We start from the raw sequence: 23,650 nt of genomic DNA, 5'->3' as shown, positions 1-23,650 counted from the left end.
AAATCCCATTGTTTTATTGGAAAACGGTTAGTTCGTGTTGTGTTGGAAATTGCCCAACTGTCTTCGGGCAAAATGCAAACTACACCCTAGACTGGTCGCCAGTCAGTTATAGGGCACACAGAAAGACAGACAACCAATCACACAGCCACCGAGTAGGATTCGAACCCAGACTAACCAGACCAAAATCAGGTAGAAGAACCACTTCACCATCGGGTAGCTGATTGAAGATTCGAGAGATGTAAAATTCAGGTGCAGTATATATAAATACAAGAGATTATTTGCAATTAAGATGCTCCAAAATGGATTTGGGCAAATTCTGACAAAAAATTACAAAAAAACATCCTACCAGGTCATTAGCCTATTTTAGCAGTCTAACTCGACTTCGACACCCCTAAAAATTCACAACAGTGGCACTGAGTCACATCCATTAACGTTGACGAGCTGGATATCTGTGGACTCAGCGTCACCTAGCGCATATTTGGAGAGTTGCAAATACCAGATGACCTCACCATTCTGGCTGACATTTGGGTTGCAAGTTGGAGGGCTTTAAACTTGTACCTCTGTGGCGTCTGTGTCCACATTGTGACTGCTTTCAGCTCATCTAACTCATCTGCTTTGATTTTTTTTCATACAAGGTGAAAACCCTGGTTTGAATGGTTTTGACATCTACCACCATCAATAAATAGCAGAAAAGTCTCAAAATCCCCACTTTATTCTTACTCCTATACTAACTAACCACATGACATCCGTCCAATTCAAACATGACATTGTTTATGATAGCATGGCGTCTGTGGTCACATTTTCTTGCATTAGACTACCATCTCGTGGAGGTTTTCTGCTTCTACAGTCCACAGCCATCACATTAAAAGAAACAGCACCCTTAATGGTTTCAACAAATGGTCCCACGTTACAATTAGTACACCCAACTGGAACCCAGTTCTAGTTGTTTTCCCCATTAAGGGTTCAAGCATGCTTAACTGGTGGTTGCAAATGCACCAGGAATGAGTTCTAATGGGAATGATGGATGAATAGCTTCATAGGTATTGTACACACTTGGCAATAATGGTGAGCATTGGTCATTATCCAGCTCCAGCTTTCTTCTTGATTGACTACTAAAAGTGTGAATCAGTAGCACTTTTTAATGGAATGGGCTTGGGGGGGTGCTAAAGTGTTATTAATATGCGCAGTGGTTCCTCGCGGATGACACTGTACTTTGCGGAATACAAATGATCGGCAGTGGGAGAATTAAAGGCTGCCCTTTGCTTCTATTCGAGTTGCTGACAGGTCAGTTTAGGAGCCAATTAGTAATTGTTTTAACTGGGCCACAGTCGGCTTCCTCCTCTGCATTCTTGCAATGCAGTGGCACAGGTGGACACTACAATATTGTAAATCGTCAATGTTACAGGACTCAGATTTAAAGGGAAATGGCAAGAAATTGCATAGACTTGCCATGCTTTTTTCCTCCCATTTCATCATTTAAAAACATGCAATTGTTGAATCGTCTCTGCTGTGTTCTCCTTGTTATATTCAGTGTTCATTATATTGTTTTGAAGGTTCGTTAGAAATGTTTTGGTGTGTGTTTCATTTTAAAATGTAACCATCTATCGTGATGCACTCATTTGTTGGTCACCACACTCATTCATGGTACTCATACGTTGCAGCTGTATTGGTTTCGAAAATGTATTTTGCATTGTATATATGCAACAACAACAAATGTTCTTTATTTAGAAAGAATTCATCTTCATTTAATTTAGAAGGCTAAATAAGAACCAAATGGTTAATGGATTTAAAATCCAAAATACAAACGAACCATTTTAATAATAACATATAAATAAAGGTATAAGATACATAAGGTAAATAATTAGTGCTGTATTATTTTTAAAGGAATGGTAAATGGTATGAGCCTTGCAGTATTTTATTAACACCTTAACAATAATTGTACTTCTTTTGAGCCTTGGGTTTAAAATAATTCATTTGGCCTTTGAGATTAGAACTAATTTAAGAACTAAAAAAGGAACGAAAAGAAATTAGTGATATTATGGTTCTTGAATTTATCATTATTTCAACTTCACAAAACAGGCCGAAACGAGCAAACGCGATTGCACCTTTTACACATGCTTTTCAGAAAGGCTAGTCATACAAGAAAAGATTAATATTACCGTAACAACTTGAACAGCACTTGCCTTCGTTCTGGAACCAAAATAAATGAAAAAAATAATTTAAAAAAACATTCCATCCAGTCCTCAAAATCCTGACTCTAATAACACTGACGTTTTTTGCGTATTAGAGTCTATTTTTTTACTCTAGCAACATAAATATTACCAGCTTTCTAGTAAATGTGTTTATTTGTTGGTTCACGTAATCTGCACTGAATGAAAAAAAGGTAATTTAGTTGAATTTGTTGTTCAACTCGAAATTAATAACCCCAAATCTGTCATTTCCTCCCTTTGGAAACCAAACGTGACAACGACGACAAAACGTTTGTTTGGCTTCCAAATCCAAAAGCACATTTAACTCAGTTAAACCTCGTAAGGTTAACCCTTTAAACACGATTCAACTTGTTGTTGTTTTAAACCCTTACGCCCCCCACCCAACTGCTACACACCCAAGTCTGTAAAAAGTGTCTGTAAACCCTTAGAAAGCAGTCCCATTAAATTGTTATGACACAAAAAGTGAGTCATTGAATTTCTTTTATTGATAAGAAACAGAAATTCACTCTAAACTTATCATGCATTTGTGAAGTCTGTGTGCAGTGTGTGTGTAGTGTGTATATGTGTGTGTATGCATTGTGTGTGTGTGTGCTGCAGACAGACGTGCAGAGCAGCAGAGAACTTGAACGAGAGAAGCAGCATGCATGCAGCACAGGCAAGCAAGTTTATTACCAAGGACAATAGTGCGGCGGATAGGAAACAGTCAAGCACCCCCACACAAAGAGCAGTAAACAACACCAACACTTTTTCACCCATTTTACTTGCAGACGAATACCAAGTTGACACGTTCATTTCAAAAAAGAGGAAAAAAGCAGTACAAATACACAACAAGGCAAGTGAACGAGGGTAAAGTGCCTGGAAAATCCACATCTGTGGCTTAAAATTCCTTTGTGAGAAGCCCCCGCACCCCTTTTTTCCAAATTGCAATTTTCATCATATGCTTGCTTAAACTGAAATGGCGAGATGATCATTGATTTGGCATTAGTTTCAAAGAAAAACAACGTGTGCATCTGTTTTTCTGATTAACCTTTTTTTCCGTCTTTCTTGGACCTATAAAGACTTTTATGGCTTTAACCAGGATGTTGGATGAAGCACGCTAAGTTTTTAACTTTGCACCGAAAGCAAATTTGCTTCCAAAACACGAATATTGATATTAATAATGATAACTTGAGACGATCATCCTATTTACGTGAGCATAACAATTGCTTGTCCTGCACCTCTTGTTTTCTATATTCTGGTTTGATTTTGAATTTATGCACATTTCCTTGACTTGATCCAGTGTTTGCCAACACAAAAATAAAACAAATGAACCTATTGTTCCATTTATTTTATTCTGTTGGGCGTCATTTAAAAGGTGTGTGGCCGTCTCAAGGCCGAAAGTGTAGAATTTGTGCAGAATGGCTTCATTGTTGAAGCTAACAAAAAATAAAATGAATAAAGATAATATAGGTTGAGTGACGAGATGGTGCAAACAAAATGGACACAACAAAATTGATGACATTCCCAAAATATTTGAATTGCTCCAGCGTTTTGGATAAGTATTTTTCATGGAGGTTCTGTTTTATATTGTGAATTTTATTTTTAATCTATTGAACGTATTATATAGTATAGTGCTTGCATGTTTTTGTGCCTAAATGAAACTGTATTTAGACTGAAATCTATTCATAGTCTCATGTATATGTTGTTATATTGCAATGATAAGAAAAGTGCTGTAAAATGATTTGGGCGTTATTAACATTTTTTAAGCACTGTGTTTTATTTTCGTTCAGGTTAAAAAATATCAAAGTCATCGTTTCATATGCAACACACACATCGATTCAGGCTTTTGGACAACAAATGCTATTCTTTTTAACCTTGACTTTAGATGTGCACACATTACGTGCTCAAGACGTGTGTATTTTTGGGAACATTTGCCGTTATTATTAACATGAATGACACATTTTCAAATCAGAATTTGTATTATTGCCTTTTTACTTTAATATTTCAAATGTCTGCCAGACAAAACGCTTCACACATGCACGTAACAGAAAACGAAAATTGGAGGCTCAATACCTACGAAATTTGGGTGCAGGGCGTCCTTTTAACGTGAACATTTTGTTTAAAGACGTATTTTTATTCATATAGCAATTGGATTTGGCTTCATTAAGATTTGTAGATTACTCGTTCCCCCAGAATGAATAATATTTCCTCTTAATAGATACTGAAACATATGTTGATCCAGTTTTCACAAAAACGAGTCAGAAAGTTGTCCACTTAAGTGGTTTCTACAGGGAAATTATGAGGGTGTGTTTTTTTCACACAAGGTAAAAACGTGGAACATTTGACATGTTAAGAGCTGAAATCGTAGATGGATCCAATTTTTACATGACGAATCAGAAAGTATGTGATTTTAAGAAGTCTCTATATAGGAAAAATTGTGGGGGGTGTGAAGTTTTTCCACCTAAGTTGGAAGAAAACATTTGACATGTTAAAGCAAAAACCACTCAGATTGATACATTTCTGAACAATCTCATATACTGCAATGCAATTAGTGTACTATTAATATGTGGTGGAAAAATAAAAGTGTGAAGAAATGTGTTGTTTTGGTCGTGGTATGACGACTTTGAGTATTTTCTTTATTTGGGGGTGGGGGGGTTGACCCAACAAGAATGCCTTGTGCTCTCCATCTGCATGTGCACGCAGCAAAAGCCCTTGCTCCTGTCATGGCGGCTTTACGGTTCTTTTATGCTTATAAATCAGACGAAAGGTTAAAAGAGATGAATACACACGCACACACGCACACACCATGCACACACACTATGCACACACACACACACTCACACACGCATATTCATATACACACACACATAGAGTGTGAACATCACGGCGGCGGCGGCCCACAGGTCGAGCACTATTTTGGAGCCCAGGCACGCACGCACGCGCGCACGCACGCACGCGGGTACGCAGGGTGGGTCCGCCGTGCGCACTTTGCATATCACGTGAGCGGCCGTTGACAAATCACCAATTAGCTAGCCGTCCGTCTTGAGAAGTTGCTTAAGGAGCTCCCGGGGCAGCGTGCGCGCGGCGAGCTCCATGGCAATGTGCGAACGGAACCCTCTGAGCCCGCCGGGCTACGTGGGACCCCTCTTGAATCTGGCGCCGACCCCTGAGACGCTCTACTTGTCCAACTTGCGGGGTGGCAACGGCGGTGCTCACATGGCCCCGCTGCACCACCACCACCACCATCACCACCACCTCCCTTACAACAGGAGGGCCGAGCTGTGCTCGCTCCCGTGGCCCTCGTCCACCTCGGCGCCGCCCGCCCAGCAGAGCCGTGCCTTCGGGGGTTTCTGCCCGAGCTTCCGCTCCAACTCGGCCGCCGAGCCGGCCGAGGCGGCCAAGTCCCCCCGGCGGGAGGACAAGGCGCCGCCGCAGGCGAGCCTCGCCACCATCGCCGCCGCTCACGAGCTATACGCCGCCGCCGAGGAGCTGCAAGGCCAGGTCGGGGGTCCGCGGGGCTTCCCAGACGGGCTCGGTTCGGCCCCCGGACATCTGGATCCAGAGTGCGCGCGACGACTGCACGTCAACAGCAAGCATCTCGAGACAGTTCGGCCGCCGTCTACTCTCGCCTGTTTCGCTGAAGGTCAAGTAGCCGACCACCTACACCATCACCCCTCCCTTTTATTTTTGGATTATTATTGTTCGCTCTTTTGGAAATAGCGCCCGCAATTCGCTCTATTTACAACCTTTTATGACCGCTTTCCTACATCCGGTGACTCAGATGCGATGGGGCTGCACTTTCAGTACACGGACACCCTTTTCAAGATCAAATTCAAGCTCTTTTAAAGACCTTTCAAGGTCACGGACGGCAGATATAGACGTAAAGATATTGATGTGGGCGACCCTAAAGTCCTTTGTTCCCTTTATTTCACACGGATCAATGGATTTTTTAAAGGCAGTTTTGCAAGCGCTTTATAGCGAAGCAATAGTCAAACGTAGGTTTAAAAAAAAAACACCACTTATTTTTAGGAATGTCAAATCAGCATTATCATAATTGTAGCCTCTAAAAATCATCTCCTTTTAGTGCATCGCGTGTTCTTTGTTTAAATACTTTCTGCCATAGATGGAACAGCTATAGTTCTCACTCACCATATGTTTGTCATTACCATTCATTGATGAGCAGATCATAGAAGACACTCAAATCCCATCATAGGGACATTTTGATGAGTCTTTCGTGGTATTAGAAATATTCCACGTCGTAATTTAATTGAACACCATGTTTTACTTTTGCTTTTCTTTGATTCACTTCACATAGAAAGTCTTCCAAACGCTATCCACAATTGCCCTTCAATTTTATTTTAAAGTTCCTTTTAGCCCCCCTTGTGCAATTGTCATCAATTGCAATTGTTTAAATCAAACTATTTCAATTCGATTAAAACCTTGCTATTTCTTTCCAAATAAAGTTTCATTCTAACTAAAAAGGAATACTACTACTCCATCTCTTTGATTGAATACATTGTTGATAATAGTCATGGTTATTCTTAAAGCCCAAATTGTAGTATTTTGCATCCTTTAACGTGCTTTTTTATTTTTCAAATGATATTAGCTACATGTTTTTTTTGTAGCGAAAATGTGCATCATCGTCTTTCAGGGTTGTTGAATATGTGTGTGTGTGTTGGTGCAGGTAGTCCATGGTGCTCGTCCCTGCAGCAGGTGAGGAACCGAAAAAAGAGGAAGCCCTACTCCAAGCCTCAGCTGGCTGAGCTGGAGAGTGAATTCCTGCTCAACGAGTTCATCAACAGGCAGAAACGCAAAGAGCTATCGGACAGACTAGACCTGAGCGACCAACAGGTCAAAATCTGGTTCCAGAACCGAAGGATGAAGAAGAAGCGACTCATGATGCGAGAGCAAGTCTTCGCTCCGTACTGATTGACCTGGGTTGCGAGACAGGGGTGGTGTGGGGGGTTGTTGTGGATAGAAGCAGCCGATGTGCCACGATGACAGCGCATTGTGGCTTTTATTTATAAACACTTGTGAAATGCTTCCAATCCCCGTCCCGGCAGCCATTTCGTACTTGGCGTTGGGAGTCTTAAGGCGAGCCAGATTCGTCCCAGAGGCCCGTCAGCCTCTGCAATGACTATTTTGACCATGCACACGTCGTGCTTTTCCCCCCCTCTATTGTCTCGCGTGATCTCAAGTTCACGTTGACGCCCATAGTACACTTATGCATGCTTGTTTACCATTTGTTTGTACGCCTTTTATTGTAAATAAATGATGGTGGGGTGGGTTTATTTTGCGTGAAAACACGCTCTGTGATGTGAAAAATTCTGATGGCAATGTCAGAATTGCTGCTAAAATGTTTATTTTGCAGTTGGATGGACATAGTTAAAATTAAGACGATTTTGAACGTTTTCGTAAAACGAGTCCATAGTTTTTACGATTGAGAATCTAAACACACACACGCACACACACACACTCACACACACACTCACTCACACACACATACACACACACACACACTCACACACACATACACACACACGCACAGAGAATCCTGCCAATCATTCTTACGCGTTGGTTATTTTGAAGTCCAAAATACCTTCAGCAATAATTCTAGAATAACGAGAACAATTGATAGCAATTTGCTTGCTAAAATGTTTTCCATTCTGGTGAAGAATTTTAGCTAATTCGTCATGACAATAAAGATTCAAGAAATTCTAAAGCAACCCGAAATTGCCTGACAAAAGGAAATGTGTAAATAAACAGTGAACTTTTTTTTAAATGAAAATCCATAATTAGTATATGTCAATGATATTTGTAGATTTGAAAATGAATATTATATTTACGCAATACTTCAATACCAGATTTTAAGGAATGGCTCCTCCCTACTTTTGCCCTTTCATTTTCAATTTGGTCAATCTGTTCCCATGTCGAACAAAATACAACTGTGTGGAACAGGGTGACATGTTGTTTATAATAAATACTGTTGCTCATCATGTATTCGCTTTTCAGTGTATTTTTGATGGATAAAATGCACTTCTACTTTTTTCAGTCTTTGAATTCCACCAGCCACGTTTGAAGTATCCCTAAAACAAAAATAAAAGAATAATTGGGATAACTTTCAAAGCACAGTACAACAGGCTAGTGCACAAATAGGCTTTTCATAGACAAAATACTGCAAACTGAGACCTTTTGTCTTGTAGCACATTCCTGCTTGCTTTGCAGCTGCACTGTTGCAAAGTCACTTCAAGGTGACTGCAGCTGCATTTTAGTCAAATGAAATTCACAATTAATATATTTAGACCAAAATATGATTTAAAAAATGCTCTTAAAGGAAAATACAGGAACTATACTAATTCGTGAGCACAAATTAGCTTCTCGTGGTTTTCCTTTACTAAGTTTCAATGCAAGTTTGGTGTGGATAAGTACACATCTTTCACTTTTTCAATGAATTGAATCTCGTGCTTGATATCTGATATTAAAAGAGGTCACATGCACCTTTCTTAGCATGCCTTCCCCATGTCAAAGAAGACGCTAGAGCAGGCATCTTTTTGTCAGTGTGTGTGTTTGGACTTTTTACTGCTGCGGCAAAGGCTCGCTTCCTCTGTGCGACGTTTTTCTGCCCCCCATTTTGTGACTTTATTGCTTTATTGCGGCAAAACGCGGCCAGACAGCGTCATTTAGCTCTGGGCCCTAAAGACAGAGGGGGTGCCAAAACAAAGTTAAGGTCAAGTTAGTGGACAGTGCTTTGCTATCGCTTCCCACGCATTCAAATGATGGTCATGTCCTAACATTCCGATGTTGTTCAATATACAAAATATGGCTGAAATATGAAGCATATCGTTTGGGTAATGAGAGAAGTCAGTCGAAAATACATTTCTAGTTACAATGCATCCTCCTTTTTTTGTTTAAACCTTAGAATGATATAAACACACGACATAGTTTCATTGAAAAAAAATACTAATGTACATTACTATATTTTGCCCAAATATCGCCAGTTCATGCTTGAAAAGAGGAGCAAAGTAGCTTTTTTTGCACTGCATGCACTCTATATTTCTTCAGACGTCATTGCAGGGTTTATAACGAATAAATAACAAAATTATAAGTCGATAAATAAAGCAGAGGATGTCTAAACACAGTAACCCATTGCAGTAAATAAAATTAAATACAACAGGGTTGGAAACAATGACTCATTTCGCTATAGACTGCCTTTATTTTGAAGATGATTTTATTAGAATGCATTGTTTCTTCATCTATTAAATATTTTCTCACACACTACAGACAAAATTAATTATTGTCATTTGGAGGCGAAATGTTATTATTATTATTCCAATGCACTTTAATAGAGTCCATCCAAGCACATGGCCTAATGGTTTAACACACATTAAAAATGGTTATCATCTAAATAAACATGGAATGATAGGAAATAATTTACAAGATTGACTGCATATATTTTAACAGAATAAAAAACCAAAACCACCAAAATACAAGAGTTTATGCATTTGTTATTGTTTTTACTTATCCACCAAAGGGTCAGAAATAGATTTTAAAAAACAGAGCAAATGCATTAAAGGGGCTAAATGAAATGCATTGATTGTGTTTTTACATTTTAATAATAGAATTCGAACATTTATCAGCAACAATGCTCTTCCAACCATCTTTTAATAATCTGTTGTAATTCAAGCTTTAAAGGTGCATGATGCATTTAAGTGTGTGTGTTTGGGTTTGTGTGTTTGGGTGTGTGAGAGTGTGTGTGTGTGTGTGTGGTGCAGTGAAGGGTGAACGCAGAGCTGATGTCCCCCCAATAACAATAAAGGCCTTCACACATAGTCGAACACACATTTCTCCTCTAAACGTGCTTTCAATTTTCACTTTTAAAAAGTGTTGTTTTTCCCTTTTACAACGTAACCTTACACGGAAAAGGTCTTTTGTATTTACTTACTTTAAAAGGCGGCTGCTCATGATTTAGGCGTGTGGTCGAGTGACGTCATAGTTATTTCTCGCCGAAAATTAGGTCACTTTTCCACACAAAGGAAATACTCCAATTAAATCCATTCAAGTACATTTTTGTCCAAAACTCACACGGTGACCAGAGACACCAAATATACTCACATTGCTGTCCTAAAGTGTTCAATAAAAAACAACAAATATATGGCATTCAGGTTACAATACTTTTGAAATACTACCTTGATGAATAATTTCTCTTTGTGGCAACTTATGACCCTCACCTCTGCAACAAAAATAATGTAAAAAATAAGATTTTTATTCGTTTTGTTGATCTCCTCGTTTATTTTTAGATGCAAACAGTTGCTCTTACATCATCCCCATTCCATTTTGGGAATATGTTTAGCAAGCCCTGTCGTTCACGGTCATTTGTGCGTCTCCTTATTTGAAGATGATCAAGCATCTTAATTGCGCTTTAAGTGCACATTGCTGGAGTTAATTTCTTGTATGATTGCTTATGTCTTTTGGCTCCTGTGGGGAAGGAACGCGAGGCGCGCGGGGAAGCTCGCCTTGTATTTATGCGGGCGTCACTTTTACTGCGCCGGGGACAATAAAGAATGTCGAATTAGAAGCCATCGTGCGTCGGTTTAACTGCGCCAAGCATCATATCATCGCGTCGGCGCAATGAGGCTTCAAGTGCGTAATCACATGTGGCTCTTTGTGCCGCTTGCTGTCCTAACATGGACGTGCATGTGGCCTTGGCGTTTTCCCCCCCTCCCGTCTGACTCGCCCTTCGTTAAGAAGGCTGGAGGTCAACGTCAATGCTCGGACGTCCGTGACGGACGCTCGCTGACCGGCTGCTTGTCAATGAGCAAGTGAGGGAAAATATCACCTTTACGTGCTTTTTCTTTCTCTTGCTCTCCTTTTTTTCTTCTTGTTCTTGTTCTTGTGATGGTGGTGGCGCATGCTCTTGCTTGTTAGGGAGTTCCCCCCCCCAACCCCCAGCTTCCGAGGAGCCAATGGAGGCTCTCCCATGGCCTCACATGAGTTTCCTCAGGACGACTTTTTTCTTTCTTTTTTTTAATGGCCGATATTGATGTATGGTAATTTCTTGGCCGGGGATCACATGACACAATTACCTCCGGAATCGATCAAGATGTATAGCGGCGAGCCCCTTCGCGGTTTTCTGGTCCAAGTTTGACCGCGCTGGAGCCCGCGAGCACACGCCGGAGTCGGAGCCCGAGTCGGAGCCCGAGCCCGAGCCGGAGCCCGATCCGGAGCCCGAGCCCGAGTGTGGTCGCCCTCCTCCCCCCACGGAGTCGGCTGTCCGGCCGCCAGCAGTCATGACGGACTACGACGAGCGCGCGTCCAACATGTATCTGCCTAGCTGCACTTATTACGTGTCCACGCCCGATTTCACCTCCGTCTCGTCCTTCCTGCCGCAAAGCACTTCGTGCCAGGTGAATTTCCCCTACTCGGCCAACCTCGGCCAACCCGTCCGGGAGGTCTCCTTCCGGGACTACGGGCTGGAGCACCCCAGCAAATGGCACTACCGGGGCAACTACGCCTCCTACTACTCGTCGGAGGAGCTCATGCAGCACCGGGATTTGCTGCAGTCGTCCTTCAAGAGCGAGCCGCTGTACGGCGGTCCCCACGCCGGGGCAGGCGCCGGATCGCCGGCCTGCAACCTTTTCCCCGGGGTGGGACGCAACGGTGTCCTGCCGCAGGGCTTCGACCAGTTTTTCGACGGCTCTAACTCGGAGAAAGCCGCGGCCGACACTGCGAGGAACAGGGACGACGACGCCGACGCCAAGGCGGAAGAAGCCGGAAATGGCGACCCGGCGGCGGCGTCCACCAACGCCACCACCACCACGACGACAACCACGACGATGGCGGCCGGTGCGGACGACGACTCGTCGTCCAACTGCGGGGACAAGAGCAGTCAACAGCAAAGTGGGTTGTTTTGTCACTTTTTTTTTAAATGTAAATGGGGGGTCTGCCGTGGAGAACAATGGCGTGTCCTTCGCCGTGGCCGCCTGCACTCGCCTGCCGCTTTATAAGCATGCAAACGGGTTTTATATCCCAATAAGATGTCCTTTACGGCTGTAAAGGTATTTACAATAGGAAAGTGTTCAAGTGGCTTACAGTGGCAGGTCCGCATGCAAAAGAGCTAAACAAGCCTCGTGGATTTAAAGACAACTTTTACACACTTAACTTTTTCTCTTAAACCGACGGCTTAGTTTCCACCTTAAAATTCAAGATTAATTGCAATTCCCTCTGAAAGTATTATTATCCAATTCAAAAAGTTTATTTCCACCATGACGATTTAGTACTCCTCCAAAAAAGGACGCCAAAATGCCAGTTTGCCACATTTCTGATAAATTGAAAAGAATAAATATGAGGTCAAATAACTATTTTAGTGGCACATAAAAAAACGTCTACATTTTCATGATTACTGTTATCTCATCACGTTTTTCCCCAATTTGTATTCTTTTTTTTTTCATTTTTAAAATACACGCTGTGCTCATTTTTATTTTCCAAATTGTGTATTAGTCTGAGCACAATTGCATTTTCTCCTCATTCCCTGTGGCAGACTTCCATGATGGTGTTCTGTTAAGTGTATATCCAACAAACAGTGCCCATAATAAGTGGCTTTTATATGACTTTTGAGATAGAAACTCAATTGCGAGGAGCAAAGAAGCTTTATTTTTTTGCAAAAACATAGAAAACTGGCTTCCGTATATCTTGGTATAAATTTCATTGAAGTGTACTTTTTATTTAAAAAAATCAATGCTAAGTATATGTTTTGAGGGGTTTATTTGCAATGTGATATGAAATAATGATTTCTGCAAAAAATATTTCCCAATTTAAATGCACCTTTTGATTTTAATAGATATAAATCCCAGTAAGTGTAATATTTTGCCTAGGTTAACTATTGCTTCAAATTTCGAAAAAAAATAGAAAATAAGTGGATTTTTTATTTGAAAACATGTAGCATTCGGCAGCCATTTTAGATAAAGGCCACTTTACGTACCAAAACACAGTTTGGAGAAGTAGCCAATGTGGGAAATATCGCTTTAAGGAATTATTTCAATGGAAGATGGTTGCTGGTAGTGTAGTATAATTTAAACTAGTTTATAATGCTATTTTCTTTTTATGAAGTACAATTCCTAATGTTAATGGCGCCAAACCAAAAAAATAAAATATTAGTTTTCACCGCATTACACAATAGATACACACGCACACGTACTTAAAAATATTTGTATTGATATGTTTTTAGTTTACCTTCTACTTGATGATAATGAAATTGATTTTTCTTTCTCATTTTTGACACCAGCTACATCAAGCAAGTCCCGGAAGAAAAGGTGTCCGTATTCCAAGTACCAGATCCGCGAACTTGAACGCGAGTTCTTTTTCAACGTGTACATCAACAAGGAGAAACGCCTGCAGCTGTCAAGGATGCTCAACCTGTCCGACCGCCAGGTAAAAATTTGGTTCCAGAATAGGAGGATGAAGGAGAAGAAGCTCAATCGTGACCGTCTACAGTACTTCACTGGCAATCCGCTCTTCTGATACACATCTAGTATGCATATAAATATATATATTCCTTATATATCACTATGTAAACACGCCAAAGACTGCTCTTCTCGCGTAATCTATCAGTCGCCGACGTGTCGACTGCATGTATTTATAAATTAATCCTCACCTGATCAGGAACAAACAATATTATTTATTCTATGTGCATTTCAAGGACGCATGTCATGTGGTTTCAGTGTGTCAGACAAAAAATTGTATAAATAACACGCAGCTGACACAGTGTGTATGTGTGCGAGTATGCGTCTTCAGGCCTTTAGTTCCTCTTCTTTCAAACACTGGATTGTTTACTAAACCTTGAACCGTCTAGACACAATCATAAAAGCAGCTGTAAATGTCTAAATAGGGGCTATTGGACTTTGGAGCCCCCCATCATCCAAGTCAACCCCTTTTTTCCCCCGCCTCAAAGTACAGTTGCAAAATCTGGGGAGCTGGAGACATCTTTTCTGTTGTTGCTGTTGGATGTTCAACGTGGACCAATGTGGACTTGGACTGTGCTTTGTCAATGGACTTGCGCGTGAGTGCTTCGTTGTGATCATCCATGTGGTCAGATATGATCCTGAGGTAATTTGTAATCATGCATTTTTAATTGAAGCCGAGCACCACATCCACTATCTGCAGGGAAACGGTATTAAATAACACGTTTCATAAGGCGTTTAATTGCGTGGCCGTCCCGTCAAAGTCCAGCAGTGAAATGATATCATGTTGTCCAACACGTCCACATGAGGGCAGCCTTGTAGTTTTGGAAAGGGGAGAGGACAGCCAAAGAACAAAAGCGCTTGATGCTTTCTACACGTCTTCGCTTTGGGGTTTCAACTCGGTACAGAAAATGTATTTAAAAAAACATGATTTTATTTAAACATTTCAGCTTAATTTTGGGCTTGTGCAAAAAAGTGATGCAATCATATTTTTACTTGAATGCACATTTTTTTCTCATGCTGGGCTCATTTCATTCTGAAAATGGATGCACCAAATGGTAAATGGTGTCCATTTGTATTTTGCTTTAAAACATATTTAAAATGTGGCTTCCACAAATACAATTATTTACTTTGGTGTATTCTTTTTTTTTTTTTTTTTTTGTCATTTAGACGTTGTAGGTTGTGTGTGAGAGAGAGAGCGACTGACTGTGTTTGAGTGTGTGTCTTGGGGGTGGTGGGCCGGTTGGCCACCCATTAAAAGGAAAATGAAAATAGTTCTTTACAATTTGGTATTTGGAAAATTAAAAGGAACATATCCACAACGTACCAAATTAAATAATCATTGTTTAATTCAAATGTTAGGAAATAGTGACGTGCGTAAATGTAACCTATTATACAACAATGACACCATTTCTTTTTGAATGGCATTTGCTTACTTTTTTGACGACTGCTACACACTACCATTTTTACCCCATTTTCAATTTTTGACTTGGTTTTTAATTGCCACAAGTTCACACAAAAATGCTATTGTACCCTGCTGTATGTATTTGATTATTTTATTGGGGGAGGAAAGTGAACAAAAAAGTAGTGTTCCTCTTGTCATTTTCGCTATATCAAGAACAGAAATAAAAGGTATCAAAATCCTTCCATGCAAACGTGATACGTGTTTAACTCAATGCCAAGTGGAACACGAAAAACGACAGAAAAGGGAAAATCTGCAGAGTTAATGACTAAAAAACGATTCAAATTGAGTGAATTGATGGTTGCTTTTGAAATGCAGGTAAGTGCATTAAATATATAAAACTGGGGATTGTCTGGTAATGTGTAATGACATTTTGCAGCTGCATTTAGGGTTTTTTTTCTTCCCTAAACGGCAATGTAGCACATGCAGCGTGTACTGGCAGATCCCTGTCCACCCCCCCCTCCCTCCAGTTGTTCTCTGCCAACCAATTTCAAGTGCTGGTTCTAGGTGTCGCTGCAGACTGCGCCTTTTGTGCTGCGCCGCAGTGCGCGCGAGCCTGCGTGTCAAGGCCACTTCCAACGCTCATTGGTGGGTTCATCATGTGGTCCTCGCGTACGCCGCCTCCGAACCCAGACATGTCCGCTTCCAGGACGGCCAAAATGTCCTTCCACGCCGCCCCCGCCGCGGCGAGCCCCTTCTTCTCGGACGCTTTCGGCACATACCCGGACGCCCACGGCGGCTACGCCATGCAAAGGTGTGCTGGACTCGCGCCATCTTTGGCCAGGAGAGCCGAGCCGGGCCACCCGGGCGTCCCCTCCTATTTCGCCCCGCAGTGGGGGCCATCGAGCCGGCCGTGCAGAGCCGAGGCTCCCGTCAGTCCCGACTGCACGTACGCGCAAGGCATCAAGGAGGAGGGGAATTGCTGCATGTTCTCCGAGAAAGGAGCGACCAAAGACCTCCGCGCGTACTCGCCCCTCGCTGCCGAACCCAACCGAGCCGAAGTCCCGGTGCCGGTGCCGGGCTACTTCCGGCTGGGGCAGACGTACGTCGACGGCGGGCGCGAGGAGGAGCTCTACCGGCAGCAGCCCGGCTCAACGCTCATGCGGCTGGAACCCCGAACTGACGCCCCACCGCGGAGCCCCTTGCCCGCTGGGAGCCCGGAACGCTGCACGTCCACCTCGGACGAGGAGGAGGAGGAGGAGGAAGAAGCAGAAGAACAGAAGGAGGAGGAGGAAGAAAAGAAGAGGCGACCGTCCTGCAGCCCCGAGTCCCTGCGAGAGCCGTCGGATGGGAAAGGTGGGTTTGGCCTCCAGTGTCGTAAAATCGCGAATAAAACACAAACAAGCCTCCGCACTCGTAATGTTTGATGAGAGGCTTTGCAAAAGCGCGCTCTCGCGCTCACACAAAGGCCTGCGTGCACGTTCGCGAGACTTTTTTAGTCCCTACATTACAAATTTGATGACTGGACGTTGGATGAAATGGTAAATATATGTACAGGGCGCCTCTGCATGGTTAGAGGCCAGTTGAACTTTTATTTTCGCTTGGAAAAAGTGATCAACGTGGACAGTCACTGAAAGTTTTTTTTTTTAAGTTGTGGTGGTTGCAATATATTGGCAAAGGTGCCTATTTTGCTTTGAACAAATGCACGTTTTTATTTATTGTCCATGCAGTGTTAGGTGAAATTGGCTATTGGCCCACAAGGAACTATTCATCATTTCACTAAAATCCTGCCACATGTTTACACTTTTCCTATAGTAAATCGTGCATGGATCCATTTGGACAGGGAACATGTGCTCTCAATGGAAAAGGTGTACATATGTATGCGTGTATGTGTCTCTATATATCAACACACACCTACACATGGCCTGTAACCTTTTATATCTATATCTATATGATTGTATACCTTATTCAATTTACTCATGTGAATTGTATGTGACCTGAAATAGTGTAATTTCAGCACTTAACAAGTACTGCATAATCAGGTTCAAAACAAATAAACTCAGTCAGAGCCCCAATTATTTTTTTTTTTTCTCTCGTTTCATTCATCAAACCAGTAAGCTATACTTAATTCCCAGGGAGTGTTTATAGGGTTAAATTTGTTTTCATGGTGCCATCCCATTTGTGTATTTTGTCCAGAAAAATATTTTCTTCTTTTTTGGTGCCAGAATACATTGACTTATATGAGAAAGAAAAACAACTGCTTATATGGCTTTGCTTGAGGTAATACTGTTTTAAAAGGCCAAAATGTACGAGTTTGAGGGTGTGGATTGTCACTTGTAGACTCAAACGTCTTTTTTAAAAACCCTTCACACTTTATTTTTACAGCAGTTTGGCCTTGAAAGGGGGCACCTAATTCCCAAACTTGCTCTAATTAGTCTAGAAGACACTAATTGAAATGGCTTGCTATTATGAAAGATTTATTTATGGGACTCTTGACTCATTTCAGGTCTTGACAAAAAAAATCGTATTCATCTTCAAATTCCTTTGCACGGACTTGAAATTAGACAAATTATTTGTCTATTATCAAATGCACATTTTAACACAGTGTTATTTAACTACTTGAGTTTGTGCATGTGTGTGTGTGTGTGTGAGTGTGTGTGTGTGTGTGAGTGTGTGTGTGTGTGTGTGTGTGTGTGTGTGTTATGCACTAGCTTCTCAAGTATAGTGCAGTTTGAGGAATAAGCAGTACAATACTGACTTCCCTTCTTACTAATATTCAATTAGTAGTTAACATTGTAATTTATTAGAAAATATACTACACACCATGACACACACACCATGTGACTATAACTTTGTGGCCTTGGAAAAAGGTATAAATAATCCTAAAGATTGTTAGACAGCTAAGATGAAGCACATAAATGGACTTGTTTACGACGTATACTGCCCATCTATTTTCATCCAAGTACATTGAGCAGGCATATATTTAGAAGTGGTTGTCTCTATGCATTGTAGAACCGCCTCATAGGTATTAACCATGTACATATTTGCCCTTCAAATATAGGAAATGGAAGAAATGTTCCAAGACTGGTATCACAGAAGATATTATATATAAATATTAGGTGTGTGAATCTTTCATTCAAAAGACAATTCGATTCAAAATTAATTTCAGTGTACGGTTGTAGTAATGAAAAAAATAGTTACCAATGGAACATATTCAATCCGATTGGATCAAATTAATTTCAATGCAATTTGAAACTTTTACCCCAAATACTTTGTTATTAAGGGGGGGAGGAGAAAATCACAAATGCTATTTTCAAAATAGTATGTTTGAAAAAATATGCTACTGTTCAAGAGATATTATGCCACAGGCTTAATAAATATACTGTGTTCAGACAAGCAAAGCCTTTAAACTAATTCCAGACCTACAAAGATGATTGACATTGTGAAACACAAAAAGCGTTTTGTGGATTTACTTTGCCAAAAAAAGCTACAGTTTAAAGCCAAACTCTTTGGGATAGCTATTTTTTTTAAATGTAAAAATGAATAACAAAGTACTCTTATCGTACTTGTTGCATTTTGTTTAGCCAGTTAGCATTAAAAGCTCCTAATGTTCTTAAACAAATAGCTATAGAATTCTCAACACTGTTGCTCTTCAAGACCACTTGATAGCGCCATAGAGCAAATGAACCACCATATAAAGCTTCGAACCAACTGATTGCAAGGCTTCATTGCTTCTAGAAGCTTAATTTTGGCAATTTCTGTGTAATCTCTGCTGCAGTCTGCTGTCAATACTGTTGTCGTCCAACAAACGATGCTACTCGTGCCTCGCCCAGCATGCATTCCGACACTATGGATGTAGAAAACATTCATTTATTCTGTCCAATATCGTTGTATTTCATCATTCAGTACAGGACAGTAGCCAACTTGGACTTTAGCCCTATTTGAGCTTGTGCAGTTCCTCCTTGATTGGCGTGACCTCAGGTCTAAAACCCAGGATGTGGTTGTTTTCCCACACAGAGCTCAAAGCCAACCCCCAATGCGGCAGCTGGTTGACGGCCAAGAGCGGCCGGAAGAAGCGCTGCCCCTACACCAAGCACCAGACTTTGGAGCTGGAGAAGGAGTTCCTGTTCAACATGTACCTGAGCCGAGAGCGCCGCCTGGAGATCAGCAGGAGCGTCAACTTGAGCGACAGACAGGTCAAGATCTGGTTCCAGAACCGCAGGATGAAGCTCAAGAAGATGAACCGAGAATGTCGAGCGCGGGAACTCAACTGCAACCTTACCTTCTCTTGAACCATCACGCCTATTGTTAAATAATGTGAGCGTTATTATCTTTTCTATGTTCATGTTCATCTTTTTGGACATCCAGTGTTGTTATTTGTCAAACTTTCGGGGCCTAAATTATTGCACACTCGCCGGTCCCTTTTTAGGTACACTTGTGCACTCCACCACATTGTTTACCATGGCACATGTATGTAGTATTTAAAAAAATAAAGTTTCAATACAGCACACATGATGGTGAGTATAGATAAAAGGCCCAAGTTTTGAGCTGTTTTATAGTTGTCAGTGTATTTTGGTGAGTCATCGTACTCCATGTGTTTGGGTGTGAAACATTAGCTCACCACTTGCCTGCTGTTGGGTATCCAATCAAGATTCATGTTGCATGTGTGTGGCAAGCCTTTGGCAATAAAAGTATCAACATTGCTTCTTTAATCGGGAGATTATTTTTAATACAAACAGTATATATGTATACAGCAAATGTGGAATTTTTAATCTCAAAAATTGTTGCTCTCTTTTATCGAGGAATTCAGTTTCCTTTACCTTTCTTGCAAACATAATATAAAAGTTTCAAAACAAACAAAAATCAGGACTATATTTAAACCGGAGCGTGCCGTGAACTTCCTCGAGCCATTTTATAGGTGTTATGTATAATCACACGCACCCTCGTAAAACATTTATTGATACACATAAATACATGTATATATTAAGCTGGATGTGCCATTATTATTGTACTCTCTTTCCAATGAATATTTCATTGCCATTTTTTCCAAGTAGGTTTGAAAATTTAAAAATGGGGGGAAAAAAGAATGTTTCCTGGGTCAAAAAGGAAGAATGGCCTTTGTTATTATATTTTTACAACAATTTATTGCATCTATTTTACGAGAATTCTCCAAGTCTGTAAACCTCTTTTACTGAGTGCATGAGCAACGAAACGAGCTCTTGAAATTGCAAGTGAGTGACTGTGTGAGAGGGGCTGATGTGGGATGCGATGGGGTGGGGTGAGGGGGTGTTATTTGTTGACACCCTAACATATCCTCTCCATTTTTTTCTTCATCCGAATCGGGGAGGGAAAAAAAATCAAAAGAAAATAGCAAAGGGTTTGCGCGGGGGCAGGCTTGATTTACTGGCAGTATTGGTAAATATGATCACGTGATCCGCCTAACCAATGAGTGCAGACGCAGGCCAGCAAAAAATACTATGATTGTTCATAGAGGGGAGCTTCCCCTAACAGTGCAAGTCGTTTTTATTTCGAGTTGGCCCATCCAAAGAAGACAAAAAAAATAAAAACAACAACAAAAAAATATGTCTTCCAGCGGCGCCCTCGCCAGCTGCTATACGGATTCCGTCCTCGTTCCGGACGCGGAGGACGTGTACGGCGCTCGCTTCATGCCGCCTCCCCCGCACACGATAGCCCCGGGCAGGCCGCCCGCAGGCTCCGTGGAGCACCACGCCGACTTCGCCTCTTGCAATTTCGGCCCCAAATCGGCCGTCTTCTCCCCGTCGTGGCCGCCGGTCCAGCCGCAAGGACTCTACCAGAACCCCTACGCGCACCATTCAGAGGCGAGATGCGTCGGGACGCGACCCTGGATCGAGCCGGTTCCCCACCACGTCTCTCGCTTTGCCGGATTCCCGCCGATTCGACGCGCGGCGCCGTTCGACCCGAAGCCGGAGCTCTCTCCGGCCAAGATCCGCGACAGCAAGCCGGCCCAGGAGCTCCGGACTCGGGCTCCGGTGGCGGAGCTCTCCGAGGGCCCGGAAAGGGCGCAGAGTGGAAGTGATCTTTCCAGCCCCAGCGAGTCCAAAGACGAGAAACAAGTTGACCCGAGTAAGTATAAACGCATGCATGCAAATAGCCCCTGGTGCTGATTTATAACCGTGTGAGCTGACTGTGTAAAACGCCATGTTTTACTGACCCATAAAAGTGTCCTGGAGTCCACTGCTCCAGTAGGGACAGAAACCGCCCTTGTTTTTTTGGGAGATACTACACAAGAATTCTACACTTTTCTGTGCACGTGGGGGTCACAGAGTCACACTACTGGTGAAATAAAGGCCTTTGGGCATACACCTGGATTGAATTTGTATACTATCCCCAAAGCCAAAGATGTGTTTACCCCAAAAAGCCACCCTGACTCTTGCTCTTTGTCATGTTGTGCACGCAGGCAACCCGGCAGCTAGCTGGATCTACGCGCGCTCCAGTAGGAAGAAACGCTGCCCTTACACCAAGTATCAGACTCTGGAGCTGGAGAAGGAATTCCTCTACAATATGTACCTGAGCCGGGACCGTCGCTATGAGGTGGCCCGGATCCTCAGCCTAAGCGAGAGGCAAGTGAAAATCTGGTTCCAGAACCGCAGGATGAAAATGAAGAAGATGAATCGAGACAGGGGCATCAAGGAGCAGCACTGAGGACTCCTCTTGACACATTTCAAGCACTCTTATTTGATTTTTTTTCAAGCAGGCTAATATTGAGCGACAGTAAGGAATACTTTACATGCCAAGTGAACATGTTCTCATTTTTTCCACACCTGGATTAAGATCACAAAAGGGAGTGTGCCTCTGCATACGTGTGTGTGTTTTGTATGTGTTGCTTTTAGTGTGTATATAAAGAATTTTCACAATTTATTCGTTTGACCTTTGTGTTGGAATTCACACGTTTATTTGGAGACAGGAGTGCATGCATAAAATAGAAGAGGGCATTTGGCTAGTCAACAAAAAGTACTTTTAGTGACTATAATAAAAATAAAAAATCATACTCACTCACACGCCCATGTATATATATAATATTTATATGTATGTGGTTGTTCAATATATATTAATATATTTACACTGGATGTCCTTGATTATCTTTTCCTTATGCTGATTCGCTAATTTAAAAAGAAAACACAGGTGTGGGAATATTATGTACTGTTTATATACGATGCTACTAATATAGCATTGATCTGTGAAAGAATGAAAGAAAACAACAAATTGAACAAACTTCAACCATATATATATATATATATATATATATATATATATATATATATATATATATATATATATATATATATATATGTATGTATATATATGTATGTATGTATATGTATATATATATATATATATATATATATATATATATATATACCATACCATATACACATGTAAAAAAAAGGTACCAAATACCTATAAGGTGCTGATTGAGTTAAAGTATTCCAATATGGGTCTTAAAAAGGCAAAAATATTTCCACAAAATCCCAAACAAGGTATGTTAGAAAGTGGCAGGCCTGTAAACTTTTATCAGTGACTTTTTGGTGATGTGGGGGTGTTTATGATTGGGCGATATCATTGTCCAGGTCGTGGGCTTCTAATGACTTGAGAGCAGGAAGAAACAAAGCTATGCAGGAGATGGCTAGACGTCTGGCCTAAATGAGTTTATAGGCCCTCGCAGTCAGTAATTACAGCGAGTCCCTTTGAAAGTTCCTTTTTCCTCTCCGGGCCCTTCTTGTCTTTGTGCGCGTGTTGCTGACCATCAAAATGTGGACACAGGGGTGTCTGGCCGATGGATTGTTGGACAGGAAATCACCCCCACATCTTGACGCTCATGTTAATTCATCAACTGCTTCCCACTGATGGGAAACTAAACTCCACTTGTACGTGCACTTTTTTTGGCTCTGTGTCAAATTGTCAGGACCGGATGGTGAATGACGAGACAAAACTAACTTTTGAGTAACATTTGTGCAGATTTACACGACATGATGTTGAAAAATAGAGAAGCCACGGGGCACTAGAGGGAGCTGTGGTTCTTTACGTGTTAACCAATGGCAAGAAAAGGAGTATTTTCATAAGATCGATATGTTCATCAGCAACAACTTTAAGAGTAATAATGGACTCTTGAGTACTTGAGTCATATCATTTTGCAGACAAAGAACCTGGTAAGATTTGACAAAATAAATAAATATAAAGTCAATGCTGCAATATCGGCTGTAAATGAGTGGCCATATTGTACTATAAGGCCTAGAAAGATTTGTGAGCCGAATTCCAATCATTTGGAGCATCAGAAAGCTACATTCATGCAATCTTTTTTTCAATTTCTATAGCTTCTCTGTATTCAAAATGACAATCCGTGGTTGTAAAGTCATCACAACGAGAATTGGACCTGAAACAGGAATGAAACGAGAGAGTACGTGGAAATAGTAGCAAAAGTGATAAAACATAAGACGTGTCATGGTTCAAAATGTAGGATATACATTGCATCATACCTTTATTTTATGATCCTGGAAGACTGTAATAAGACTTGATGGGGAAAAAAACTTAAAGTTAGCTATAACCATCCCAATAATTAAACG

General features: G+C 41.4%; 4 protein-coding genes across 5 annotated transcripts; all 4 read left to right on the top strand.

Annotated features, from left to right (window-relative positions):
* Nucleotides 1–5,247: 5,247 nt before the first annotated feature.
* On the top strand, nt 5,248–7,931 carry hoxd12a (homeobox D12a). The gene is made up of 2 exons (XM_077617395.1): nt 5,248–5,832; nt 6,874–7,931. Exons 1-2 carry the CDS (start codon nt 5,283–5,285, stop codon nt 7,116–7,118), a joined length of 795 nt encoding a protein of 264 aa, XP_077473521.1. The 5' UTR covers nt 5,248–5,282; the 3' UTR covers nt 7,119–7,931.
* Nucleotides 7,932–11,202: 3,271 nt separating this feature from the next.
* On the top strand, nt 11,203–14,786 carry hoxd11a (homeobox D11a). Of its 2 annotated transcripts, XM_077617699.1 has the most exons (3): nt 11,203–12,086; nt 13,471–13,616; nt 14,142–14,786. In XM_077617699.1, exons 1-3 carry the CDS (start codon nt 11,477–11,479, stop codon nt 14,364–14,366), a joined length of 981 nt encoding a protein of 326 aa, XP_077473825.1. In that variant the 5' UTR covers nt 11,203–11,476; the 3' UTR covers nt 14,367–14,786. The 2 variants fall into 2 exon arrangements, with proteins under 2 accessions (XP_077473825.1, XP_077473826.1); XM_077617700.1 differs by having other exon boundaries at nt 13,471–14,288.
* An 877-nt stretch (nt 14,787–15,663) lies between these two features.
* On the top strand, nt 15,664–19,750 carry hoxd10a (homeobox D10a). The gene is made up of 2 exons (XM_077617701.1): nt 15,664–16,403; nt 19,065–19,750. Exons 1-2 carry the CDS (start codon nt 15,707–15,709, stop codon nt 19,337–19,339), a joined length of 972 nt encoding a protein of 323 aa, XP_077473827.1. The 5' UTR covers nt 15,664–15,706; the 3' UTR covers nt 19,340–19,750.
* Nucleotides 19,751–20,474: 724 nt separating this feature from the next.
* hoxd9a (homeobox D9a) lies at nt 20,475–21,947 on the top strand. The gene is made up of 2 exons (XM_077617221.1): nt 20,475–21,152; nt 21,487–21,947. Exons 1-2 carry the CDS (start codon nt 20,630–20,632, stop codon nt 21,729–21,731), a joined length of 768 nt encoding a protein of 255 aa, XP_077473347.1. The 5' UTR covers nt 20,475–20,629; the 3' UTR covers nt 21,732–21,947.
* Nucleotides 21,948–23,650: the final 1,703 nt, after the last annotated feature.

Source organism: Stigmatopora argus, chromosome 13 (assembly GCF_051989625.1).
Source record: "Stigmatopora argus isolate UIUO_Sarg chromosome 13, RoL_Sarg_1.0, whole genome shotgun sequence".
NCBI classification, from domain to species: Eukaryota; Metazoa; Chordata; class Actinopteri; order Syngnathiformes; family Syngnathidae; genus Stigmatopora; species Stigmatopora argus.
The sequence above is the reverse complement of the archived record's forward strand: the minus strand, read 5'-3'. Positions and strand labels throughout refer to the sequence as shown.